At 44.6% G+C, this 12,683-nt stretch overlaps 1 protein-coding gene across 6 annotated transcripts; it reads right to left on the minus strand.

The window, feature by feature from the left end:
- Positions 1–4,731: 4,731 nt before the first annotated feature.
- LOC119309122 lies at positions 4,732–10,244 on the minus strand. Of its 6 annotated transcripts, none has more exons than XR_005150369.1 (6): positions 7,729–10,244; positions 7,539–7,606; positions 7,315–7,419; positions 6,853–6,934; positions 6,497–6,746; positions 4,732–5,524 (listed from the first exon to the last, which is right to left on the minus strand). XR_005150369.1 is itself a non-coding variant. In XM_037585192.1 (6 exons), exons 2-6 carry the CDS (start codon positions 7,560–7,562, stop codon positions 5,343–5,345), a joined length of 558 nt encoding a protein of 185 aa, XP_037441089.1. In that variant the 5' UTR covers positions 7,563–7,612; positions 7,729–10,244; the 3' UTR covers positions 4,732–5,342. The 6 variants fall into 6 exon arrangements, 1 of the variants encoding a protein (XP_037441089.1); XR_005150366.1 differs by lacking the exon at positions 7,315–7,419 and having other exon boundaries at positions 4,732–4,958; positions 5,143–5,524; positions 7,539–7,612; positions 7,729–10,243; XR_005150368.1 differs by lacking the exon at positions 7,315–7,419 and having other exon boundaries at positions 7,539–7,612; positions 7,729–9,307; positions 9,416–10,239.
- Between the last annotated feature and the right edge of the window lie 2,439 nt (positions 10,245–12,683).

Here is a 12,683-nt window from a genome sequence, read left to right on the forward strand (position 1 = left end):
TCATCGCGATGTTCAACATAAGGATTGCCATCAATGCAAGAGGCAGTAACGGCAGAGGCTGGCGCATGTTGGCGGCGGCAGATTTGTACCCCTACACGTTCGAATACGCTATGCGCCATCTAGGCCGCATCTTCACGGTGACAAGCTAGGGGACTTGTTTCATCTGGTTGCCATCATATGGTACGAGAGATTACAAATGGAATGCACAAACCATCATTTGCATCCCTAATGGTACTCCATTATTTTGCAAGGATTAGTCATACCCCGATCAAAATAAGATGCCGATCCTGGATGTGCATTTGCATCCGCGATTCGGTCTAACCTGGATCCTTGTAGCTGACTTTGGCATATTGGGATCAACTATGTTAGCAGTCGTTACCCATGGTACCACTGATGTGCAACATGGTCACACAATCTACCACGACCGGACCGTCACCATCTACCCAGGTATTTCATTTTTAACCCTCTCGCCTTCTTTTTCATTGTTGTGCTAGTAGCATACTTAGTAGTACTAGTAGGAGTACTTTTTACCTTGGAGGACGCGTATAGCTAGCTAGGCCCTTGAAGACTTGAACCCACTAGCTGCCACCATTTTTGTTTTTCCATGTCTTACTATCTCATCCATGTAGCCAAGAGTGGCTATATATAATAAGCCGGTTATTTTACTTCCTCTATACCGGAGTAGTACTATTTGCTACACAGTATTACTGACTGCCATATTTGAGCACAACATTATTATGCATGGACTTTGACTATGTACGTCACCATGTGTCCAAATCTGAGATGCTGCGTGTACCAGATGAACGGCACCGAGTTCGACCCCCGTGATGCTACATGGGTGCCGAGGAACACTCTTGGAGAGTACTCGCTTTTCATTGGGGACAACTACCCTATTGTGAAGCGGATGCCACCTTCCATGCACGACACGGAAGGCCTGTCGTTCATGAAGCATGGTTGTCTCTTGAGTGCGCACCGCCGGATGAAGGACATGTTGGGACACGCTATCCCTGATTTATGCCGCTTCAGCTTGGATGAGTCTCCATCGTGTGGAACCGGACTAGAAAGCCGCGACAATGATTCCCGTTGCCCACCGCTATGGATCGTGCCATCCATGAAGAACACCTGGGACTGGAACTTGGAGGAGGACATGTAGCCCATCTATAACGTGTAAGTAGAGTATGGTAATTGTGAACGGTAGCGCTGTAATATATGTAGACTAGTCATGCACAAATTTATCACATGAATTGGAGATGAACTTGTGTGGCATACTGGCATTTGTCCTTTAGAATTTATTACTAGTAAATGTGTCATGTGTACGTGCAACTTGTGTGGTTATTGCACGGGCTCCAACATGCTCTTTGAGAAAAAAAAGGTGGCACAGCTTTGGATATAGGTGACATGGCGGCATCATACAGTAGCATTGTTCGCTATAGTTGTAGTACACTCCTACTAGGATGACAACTCCTATAAAACCTTGCTCTTGGCTCTTTGCCTCTTCGGGAGGTTCAATAGTTCGTACTCGTGTGAACCTTGCACTTGGCTCTTCGCCTCTACGGAAGGTCCAACAATGATGATACTACAGTACAATATGCTTCTGGCAATCTGACACCAATTAAACTGTTGCACGTCCATCGCGAGGGCGAGGGCGAGGGCGAGGGAGAGGGAGATGGAGAGGGAGAGGGAGAGGGCGCTGTAGTCAAAACCCTCTCCTCATCCTGCGAACCACCACGCGCGTGGCGCGAGGGAGAGGCGTAGTAAGCAAGCTTCTCCTCGTTCGGCGAGTTGACGGGACACATCAAAGCAGTACTAGTCCATACTGCGTCCTTTCCGATTAATATGGCTTAATTTGAAACAAGAAAAATACATTGGCGGTCAACGTATGTAACAATACGCTCTTTACGGTCACTATATATAGTCTTGCGGTGATTATACGATCACTAGCTCATCGTAGAGCACCGTATTGCACCCTACTGACCGGCCACATAGTCGACGTGGCACTTTGTTGACTGGTTAAATTGTCACCTGGTTTTTGGGTCCCACCTGTCAGTTGGCAGAGCAAAGAAATCAGTTAAACAAAACTTTACGCAGGCGCGACAAGAGTCCAACCCTTGCGCACGAACCACCCTGGCTGTGTATGTGAGTGCATGCACGTGTACTCCCTCGGTCTTCTAAGAAAGAGTGTACATCGGCTATAAAACAAAGAGTGTAGTACATGATGTACATCTACACTTCCAATGCATTTAGCCTTTAATCTAAATCGATATTGATTGACTAACGCACCAACTTGTGTTGTAGGTATAGGCTACATGTCTATCCTTAATTACAGCATGCAACGACCTTCATTTAATCTTCTTCTCTAAATGGTCGCATGCACACATAAGTCTGCTACTTTTGGGCGTTAATTATGCCCTGGTCAATGTGTAAACTCTCTAAATGTACAGTCTTTCATGGACGTAAGGAGTAGGTTGAGCACTTGAGCGTGTTGCGTCGTGTGCTGTGTGCCACATGGGTGCGTGAGTGTCGCGTGCGTCCATGTGTACGTGTGAGTGTTGCATGTTGCATGCATGCATGTGCATGCATGGGGCTTACTCCCTCCCATTAACATGTTCATATTTCAAGCTTCCTCTGTTCCCTCCATATGGTGATACTCCCTCTGTTCCCAAATACGGAGTAAAAGCCTCTCTCTGTTCCCAAATACGAAATATTTGTCTTTCTACAGATTTCAACAAGTGACTAGGTACGGAGCAAAATGAGTGAAGTGGGCGTAGAGGCATAGGGATATTGTAGAAAGGAAGTCTTCACGATCCATTATTCCCCATCTCGGTCAGAGAGAACTATTCAACTAGTCTTCGCAGTGAAGTGACAATACACGCTGCAGTAGATGGGACACGTAATTAATAAGCTGAACCAGCGTGTTGGTGTTACTAAATCAGCCTTACCCAGTACTGCCATCATGTTTGCCAGTAGAGCACGCTTCCGCAAATACGCCTACGCACCTCTGTCCTTCATTAACTGACATATGGGCCCTCTTGTGGTAGACCCACATGTCATCGGTGTAACTATTTACACTCCGAAGGACAGTATATCCTGGTAGTAGTACTAGTAGATTTGAGATTTAATGCACTTTCTTCCTCGTCTTCCACTCTTCTTTCTCCTCTCTTCTTCCTCCTCTCTTCCCCATCGTCGGCCACACACCATTTACCCCCACTCACTGCTCGCCTGCCCGCACCATCTTCCTTGGTAGCTCACGCATACCATATCCCCCCTCTCACTGCTCGGCCACACGAGGAGAAGCTTCTTCACTCGCCCGCCCGAATCCACTTCCCCTTTAGCTCGCAGGCACCGAAAACCCCAATGGTAGAACTGACTGACACGCAGAGCCACGATTGGAATTCCCTCCACGATGTTCTCTTGGAGCAGATCTGTAATCGTATGGACCTACTCAGCACCGTCCGTCTTGCCGCATGCTCGGTGTCTTTGTACCATCTACTCGTCTGCAACCGGCCGGCTCTTTTCAAGACACCCTGCTTGCTGATGCCTGATCCTCGCAAGTGGCCCAGACACTGACTTGACGATCCTATGGAGGTTGTCGTGGTGTCCCTCGACATGCTACGACCACCCATCCACCTGTCCTTCATGCGCGACCACTATTGGGCGGGCATGAAGGCCAACTGGATCGTCCTCATCCACCAATCCGGTAGTCCGTGGTGTCTCGTGGATACCTACACCCAGCGAGAGATCACCCTTCCATCGTTGGATACCGCCGCCATCGAGCCTCGCGGCCCGCCGGACACTCCTGCCTACTACGCACGAGACGCGTCAAGCTTTTTGCTCGACCTCTATTTGCTGAAAGTTATAATCTGCAAAGTGCCCACACCATCAGAAGACTATATGGATTACAAGCTCATTGCCTTGTTCGACATGGGATTAGTCTATCTGGAATCCGGTCGCCATCATGGTTATGGCTCATCATCAATCCTGTTGAGGCAACTTTTTTGTCTGATGCTATAGTGCACGATGGCATCGTTTACGCGGTCGACGCACAGATTGGCTGCCTATACTGGTGGAATCTCACTACAAGAAATATGTCAACTTGTGACCTTGACTATTGGTCACTGAAAGGTCATTGTTTTTCATTTGCGACCTTTTTGTGACCAAAAACAGAAGGTCAAAAGCTGGCGATCGTAAACTGAAATTAACGACCTTCTCTGTGAGAAGGTCGTAGACGTTTATGACCAAAACAGAAGGTCGTTGAACCCATGACCTTTTGTTTTGGTCACTGCCTGTCTGCCCAGGCCACGTCGGATCCGACGTGGCCATCTAACGTGGCAAAATTACGACCAATTCAAAAAGTCACTGACAAGAATCAGTCCGGTCCAATTGAGTGTTCTACATGGGCCTAGCCCAATAATTTAGCCTTTTTGTGTTTTTTCTCTGTTAATTTTTGGTCAGGTTCATGGGCCAAGCCTACAATTCGGCCTTTTTATTTTCATGGGCCAAGCCTACAATTCGGCCTTTTTATTTCCAGGGCCGTAATCCCTCTTTTCTCAATTGGGCCTCAGCCTTTTTACAGTCCATTTCCTTAATTTTTGGTTTTTTTCCTGTGAATATTATTTGGAAAATGGCCTATTTAGATGCCAAATACTATTAGGTCCCACTTGTCAGGTTCTAATTAAAGACAGCCCAAGTTTCAATTTTCACACAATTATTTCAGTCAGAACAGCAAAGAAATAAAAATTATCAAACCACATGAAAATTTGGCTGATAGCACAATCTTTACATAATTCATCTCACCATTACATGTGATACTATCACAACATATAACAACTATATTCCTAACTTCTTCACTTTCAGGCTACTACAACTATACTCCTAACTTCTTCACTTTCAGGCTGGAGCTTCATAAATGAGAGGAAACACCATTTCTAGATATGTTTGTACAGGCTAAACGAAGGCATCTAACAATAAAAAAAAGTGTTAGAAACAAAATAAAAACAAATATAGAAAGCAGCTAGGGACTAAATCATGAAGCATCTCTACATGTAACATGTAACAGTAATAACCACCACCACAACACCAAGCTCACAACAGCAAGTCCATAGAAAAAACTACTCTGTAAAGCAGTCCAGCCCAGGTTCTTACTGTTCAGCACGCTGCACCTCTTTCTTTCTCTGCCGCAGCAGCAAGAAGCAGCCACACAAGCAGCAGTAGCTCGGCAACTTCCAGGAACAGCACAAGGCAGCAGCAGCTGCAGTTCCTCCTCTGTTCAGCAGCACCAACAGGAGCAGCTCCCCGTCGCAGCCTGACTCGTACGCAGTCCAAATCCGCCGCCGCCTTCTTCCTCATCCTCTTCTTCCCGCCGCAGCACCCTCGTCGGCCGCCCCTGCGCAGGTAGCCACCTCAGGGACACGAAGCAGGACAAGAGGAAGCAGCTCCCTCCCTGCCGCGTCGCAGCTCCTCGAGCCCAGCCGCGCCGCCACCGCACGCACCACAGCAGACCCGCCGCCATGCGCACGCACGCAGCCTAAAATGAAGCATGTAAAACATCAAACGAAGAAATAAATGGCAAGCAGTATAAAAATCAAGGTAGCACTAGTATATTTTAACTTATATTGGAACCATCAATATAGTTTGCTTATAAGAAAACATATGGTCTGATGCTTATGTGCTACTAGATTACTAAAGACAAATTGCACACTATGCACTCAATTTGATACTTGCTTAACAGTTTCAATGTAAACCAACAGTTAAACCTGAAAAGATGCAAAGCTGAAATCTAACTGATGACTGTAGCAAGAGTGCTCCCAGCACAATATCACAATTCTGCATTTCTAACTTGTACTTGCAACATTTAATGCTGGCAAGAACATATGGAGGCAGATATAGTTCCAGGAGATAGTACTTTAGCCATTGAAAAAACAAACAGTTTACTGAGATAGGACAGTGGTAGAAATACAATCAAAGTTACTCAATCATAAGGCATGTGAGCAGAACATGATGAATATGGCATAAAACACCAGCAATGCAATACTGCAACCAAATCATCATAGATCAATATCTTTGCTCAATGGGAATTAATTAAGGAAGGGTTCAGCATGCCAATGCATTTTGGTGTGGATATTCTGGATGTACACCGGTCACACTAAGGAACATAGAGACCAGGAAGTGTGCAGGCAGGGTACACAGAGACCAGGAAAAGCAGGGCGTGGGCAGCCGCAATTTCACAAACACAATAACAGCAAACTCCATTACACAATATACAATACATAGGAAGTAATCATCATATTTTCACAAAAACAACATGCAATGCAGACATATATACTAATACAAGAAGATCACTGCCTGCAGTCTTATTTAGATGACATACACTGCAAAAATCTTAAGAGAAAATAACTGCACCGAGCAATTTACTCTATGATTAAGCGACATGCTTGTCCAGCGCATGGCAGATGGACTGAAACAACAACAACAACAATTACGAGGATCAAAACACCACCTAGATAGATGCTCGTTGTTGATCGATGAGTTTGGGAGAGGAAGCAGTGCAGTGGTAGCATGTGGAAGGGAAGGGAAGGGGCGACCTTGTCGAACTGCACGACGACGGCCATGGCGAGCTCGGGGCTGTGCATGCCGCTGGCCACCATCTTGTGTAGCGTCTCGATGAGGGCCACGCCGATTACTGACTGCCGGTACATGTCGAACGCATCCTCCATGCCTTCCCTCACCCCTGATCCCTACCGGTAACACTAAGCAGCAAGCATCAATCAAACAATTTGTTCCTAATTGCTCATGTTTTGACATGGTGAATCTAGAAACTCATATGTTGCTAGTCGAGGGGGAATGGGGACTGACATGGAGTGTTGGATGGCCTCGTAGGCATCTTCTGAAGGCGGGAAGTCATTGACGGCCACCTCCTTGTTCTCGTTCTTCTTGTCTGAATCCCCCAAACAATCAAAGAAACACATTCAGAAACAGAAGAAAACACATCCAGGAGCACAAATCAGTCAAAAGAACCAGTCACAGGTTAGCCGTCGCTAGCAAGTATTTAATTCAATACTGATTGTACGATGGAAGAGACATCATTGTTAGCAAAGGCACATCATTTAATTTTGCAGGGCAAAGAGCACATCATTGTACGGAGTTGTGCCAAGTTTCAGGTTACAGATAATATGATTCACCCAAGCTGAACGGAATTAACTTTCAGATTACAGAGCTGCATTGGTTTCAGTTAATAAAAGGACCCATTATATGCCACAATAACACTAGGACTATGCGCTGCACAGGAACTAAATTAATTACTCGCATATTACGCACCAGGGCATTTAGCAAACACAATTGACGAAACCAATGTTGACTTCCACAGTAGGATTCATCACAAGCAACTAAGCCGATTGGATTTTCAGGCACTGTATCACACAACTAGGACACAAGCGAGTGTTCAATTTCAAACAAGTGCAGACAGACATATATACAGGAGAAAATGAAATCCCAGCCCTTGGCAAAGCTGGGGTGACAATACACGCAAGAACTTGGCTAACCTGAGTATTGTTCCTGACGCTCATCAGGAGCAGGGACAGGGCGCGGTGCTGAACTCCTCCTCCTTCACCTGCCACTTCAAACAGAACCATGTCCGTCACTAGTTAGCCATACACAAGCGCTAGCTGAGACGTGAAGGCCTGGCACCCAGAGATAATATTGAAGGGGAAATTGCGAGCACGGGATGCTTACATTGGCAGCTGCTTCTTCCGCCATCGGCACGGCGCGAAGCCGGGGACCAGCGGATGGGAAAGAAACCAAATCAGTAGCAACCCTGACTCTCTCTTAAGAGACCCGTTCTCAACTCGCAAATGGATGACAGCAAATTTTTAAGCAGATATCTTTACTAGTACATGGCACGTGCCATGCACGTGTAGATTTAAGGATCATTGTGAAATGTTGTGTGGTGTGAGGGGTTGCAGCCTTTTTTTATACAATATACAACCAAATTGTTGAATTTTTTTTTATTCTTTTTTCAAGTAAAGTCCATACACGTGCATGCATACAGTGATTACTTTGTCGGATGAGTAGAAGTCTACGCAACAAAAGCATTGGGAAAATAAAGGAAAAACTAGGCCATAATATTTGTAAAATGAATTTATAAAAGAAAGTAAAAAACATCCTTTTTGATTCTCGGGCACCCTGGGGAGCAATTTGTTTTTTCAAATATGCTAGTAATATTCCCCTAAAGGTAAATACGCTACTAATACAAAAAAATCATAGGAAAAATCATGCATGCAAATAGAGGCGTTATTTAGCATAAAAAAGTTTTCAAAAAAAATATACTGCGATTTCCATGTAGTACAAAAATGAAAAGAATGAGGGGTCAAAAAAGATTATTTAAATCCATATAAACATGAACAGACTTCTTATTTTTGCAGAGGCTTTATTCTTCATAATTATTTTATAAAAAATATCAGTTCAGCAAACATGTAGATCACAGTACATGTATGGATCTCAAAAATATATATATCAATAGTCTGTTGTTACAAAATTCCGAGAACATCTCAATGCAGGACTGTCGATTGCACAAGGAACCTCTGAGGATCCAGCAACACAAAGAATGATAAGCAGACGACAACACACCATTTTCTTGAGCTACACAATATGGAAACATTTGTTTGCAGTTGAATTAGAAGAACCGACCAGCATGAGTACAGCTCGCTGTCTAGCTCCACGAATCCCACGCATCCATGGCTGCGTGAAGATACTTACACCACTAGCTGTCTAGCTCTCTGCTACACTGGCCAGCTGTTCCACGAGGAACTCGACTGTGGAGCGTCTGTATCGACAAGTAACAAACCTTCCAGGCCGGCATGGGCATCACTGGGAACAGCACTAATTCGACAGCATTTAATGACTTCACAGATTTAGAGCAAGAAAATTTACTCCCCCTGCCTCTACTCCCTTATTCCAGCAAAGAAAAAAAATGCTAAGTAAATGCCATGCACAGGCAGATTTGCTGTGCGGCATTAAACTACACCGAGAGGACCTTGTTCTAAACACTCTAGCGAGCGCCTCACCTCGGTTCCCTTCGGCGTCGCTGGATCTAACAATCAGCTAAAGTGCGGAAGCTAACAATCGCTGGCGCCTAAACCTGGTGTACAAAATACATCAGCTAAAGTGCTCTGGTCATTGAGAACACACGAGATGGAGCACCACCTAAACCTAACAATCCATAAACAGCAGGCAATGGAGCACAACCTAAACAAAACCAATGGGAGCATCTTGCACAAGAGAGGAGGGAGAGACCTTCGTGGATGAGCTGCAGCTGCAAGGGGAAGGGAATCAAGCACGCATCAGCAATCGACATCAGGGGTGGAAGGGGTTGGATCGAATCAAATCAAATCAATCCAAGAGGAGAGGGGAAGATGGGCACTTTGAAGAGCAGAGAGCAGATCAGATCATGCCTCCATGGACATGGACAGGGAGAAGTAGGTGGTCGGTGCCGGTGGTGGCGAGCTCCATGGCGTGGGAGCGGCAGCAGCGGACAGCGGGATGGAGAGGAAGCAGCGTCCACAACGCCAGCGGGCTGGTCGCGGGAGCCACGCCTGCCCCAACCCCGCCGGTGAGAGGGGGCGGAATCCCTCTAGATCGAGGTTCCAGATCGGCGTCGCCTGTCTGTTAGCGCCTGATCGATCTGGAGCCGGCCTAGGTTTAGGTGAGGGTCGTCGACGGTGGGGGTGGGATTGGGGATGGGGATGGGGATTGGAGCGGCGGCGGATCGAGGTCGGAAAGATAGGTTGGGGCGGTGGCGGCGGATCGAAGTCATCGGAGAGAGAGGTTGGGGCGGCGGCTGTGGGTGGGATGGGATGGGATGGGATGGGATGGGAGGAGCGCGAGATGGATTGGGCTAGGGCGGGGTCGGCGAGGAGCGCTGGGTCCTTCTTGCACTCCTCCACGAAGGAGCGCAGCTCGCCCAGCTTCGACGGATCCATGGACGCTCTCCTCTCGCTAGGGTTAGGTGGGCGAGGTCGATGGCCGTCTGCGTTGCCGCCTCGGGGTTAAGGGGGAGGGAAGGGCAGGGGCGAGAGCAGGAGGACGACGACGAGCTCTCTCTCGATCTGGAGGGAGGGAGTGGTGGCGCGTCGAGATCCAGAGGGCGGCGGCGGTGGATCCAGAAGGAGGAGTGGTGTGCGGGGCTGAGAGGGTGAGAGCGCTAGGGTTCGCTGCGCAGGAGGAGAGAGGAGTGATGTGCGGTGGGTTTTTTTTTAGGGGTAGCTCGCGGTGGGTGCGGTGCGGGCTGTTGGATCCAGGAGGATCCAACGGTGATTTATCCATGATCCGCGTGAGAGGCCCCTGAACCAATCAGAACACAGTATATAGGTATAATATTTTGACCATTCAAATTGGTCGTAATTGACAAAAAGTAAGGTGCTAAATCATGTTAGCTATTTTATTATGACCTGAAAATTTGAAGAAAAAAAACTTCTCATTGTGTCAGCAAATCTGACTATAGTTTTCAGGAATAATCACAAATTGAAATAAGAAAAATAGTTTTTAAAGAGTTATGAGAAATGAGTTCTTTTAAATCATTTTTTCATTTTTCGAGTGTTCAAAATGAATTCTTTTGTGAAGGACCTACCATATATTTGTTACAAATTTGGATCAAATTAATTTTCTAAAATATTAGGACATATTTAGTGCACAATTGACAAAATGGTTGGGTGTCAAAAGTTTTGATCCACCTCTGGTGAAAAAGACAAATTCCCGTCGATTCAGATGGAAGCGGGTCAAATTTGAACTGCAGCTGCCTCATAGTTTGCTCTTTATTTTTTCCAAAAATTATTTCTAGGTACATAAGTATCTATTTAATCAGAGAAACACCAAAAAAATTCCAAGATTCAACCACTAGATAGGAACGGTCAAGCCCGCCGTTTTGACCGCATTTTGAAACGTGCATAAGAAATTCAAAAAAATCAAAAAATTGGAAAACTTTCGCATTGTTTCATTATATGTGACCAAGTTTCTAGGAAAAATAATAAACTTGTAATACCGTAATTATTTTTAAAAAGTGTTCTCAGAAATGAGCAATCAAGTGTGAAGATTCATGGCTTTCAAGCCAAATGATCAATCTTATGGCCACATTCATGGCATAGTTTGTTCAAATGATCTCACATGGTGCATAAGGGTGCATCTTGGAATCCCAAACGATGTTGCCTAAGGGAGTTTTCATTTTCTTTGCACGGAAAATTCATTTTCCATTTTCCGAGTGCCCGAAATGAGTTTTTTTGTGAAGGACCTACCATATATTTGTTGCAAAATTGGACCTAATCAATTTTATAAAATACTAGGTCATATTTAATGCACAATTGACAAAACGGTTGGGTGTCAAAAGTTTTGATCCACCTCTGGTGAAAAAGACAAAATCCCGTCGATTCTGATGGAAGCGGGTCAAATTTGAACTGCAGCTGCCTCGTAGTTTGCTCTTTATATTTTCCAAAAATCATTTCTAGGTACGTAAGTATCTATTTAATCAGAGAAACACCAGAAAAATTCCAAGATTCAACCACTAGATAGGAACGGTCAAGCCCGCCGTTTTAACCGCATTTTGAAATGGGCATAAGAAATTCAAAAAAAATCAAAAAATTGGAAAACCTAAGCATTGTTTCATTATATGTGACCAAGTTTACAGGAAAAATAACAAACTTGTAATACGGTAATTATTTGAAAAAAGTGTTCTCAGAAATGAGCTGTCAAGTGTGAAGATTCATGGCTTTCAAGCCAAATGATCAATCTTATGGCCACATTCATGGCATAGTTTGTTCAAATGATCTCATATGGTGCACAAGGGTGCATCTTGGAATTCCAAACAATGTTGCCTAAGGGAGTTTTTATTTTCTTTGCACGGAAAATTCATTTTCCATTTTCCGAGTGCCTGAAATGAGTTTTTTTGTGAAGGACCTACCGTATATTTGTTGCAAAATTGGACCTATTCAATTTTATAAAATACTAGGCCATATTTAATGCACAATTGACAAAATGGTTGGGTGTCAAAAGTTTTGATCCACCTCTGGTGAAAAAGACAAATTCCCGTCGATTCAGATGGAAGCGGGTCAAATTTGAACTGCAGATGCCTAGTAGTTTGCTCTTTATATTTTCCAAAAATCATTTCTAGGTACGTAAGTATCTATTTAATCAGAGAAACACCAAAAAAATTCCAAGATTCAACCACTAGATAGGAACGGTCAAGCCCGCCGTTTTGACCGCATTTTGAAACGGGCATAAGAAATTCAAAAAAATCAAAAAATTGGAAAACCGTCGCATTGCTTCATTATATGTAAACAAGTTTCCAGGAAAAATAATAAACTTGTAATACGGTAATTATTTTAAAAAAGTGTTCTCAGAAATGAGCTATCAAGTGTGAAGATTCATGGCTTTCAAGCCAAATGATCAATCTTATGGCCACATTCAAGGCATAGTTTGTTCAAATGATCTCATATGGTGCACAAGGGTGCATCTTGAAATTCCAAACAATGTTGCCTAAGGGAGTTTTCATTTTCTTTGCACGGAAAATTCATTTCCCATTTTCCGAGTGCCCGAAATGAGTTTTTTTTTGTGAAGGACCTACCATATATTTGTTGTAAAATTGGACCTAATCAATTTTATAAAATACTAGGACATATTTAATGCACAATTGACAAAAT

The sequence above is a fragment of the Triticum dicoccoides genome, chromosome 5B (genome assembly GCF_002162155.2).
Source record: "Triticum dicoccoides isolate Atlit2015 ecotype Zavitan chromosome 5B, WEW_v2.0, whole genome shotgun sequence".
Taxonomy (NCBI): Eukaryota; Viridiplantae; Streptophyta; class Magnoliopsida; order Poales; family Poaceae; genus Triticum; species Triticum dicoccoides.

Coding starts and splice junctions, on each gene's coding strand:
- LOC119309122 (XM_037585192.1), bottom strand. CDS start 7,562: ATGAGCGTCAGGAACAATACTCAG. Junction 6,935..7,314: donor TGTGTTTGCTAAATGCCCTG/GTGCGTAATATG, acceptor TGGGGGATTCAG/ACAAGAAGAACGAGAACAAG. Junction 6,747..6,852: donor GAGGCCATCCAACACTCCAT/GTCAGTCCCCAT, acceptor CTTGCTGCTTAG/TGTTACCGGTAGGGATCAGG.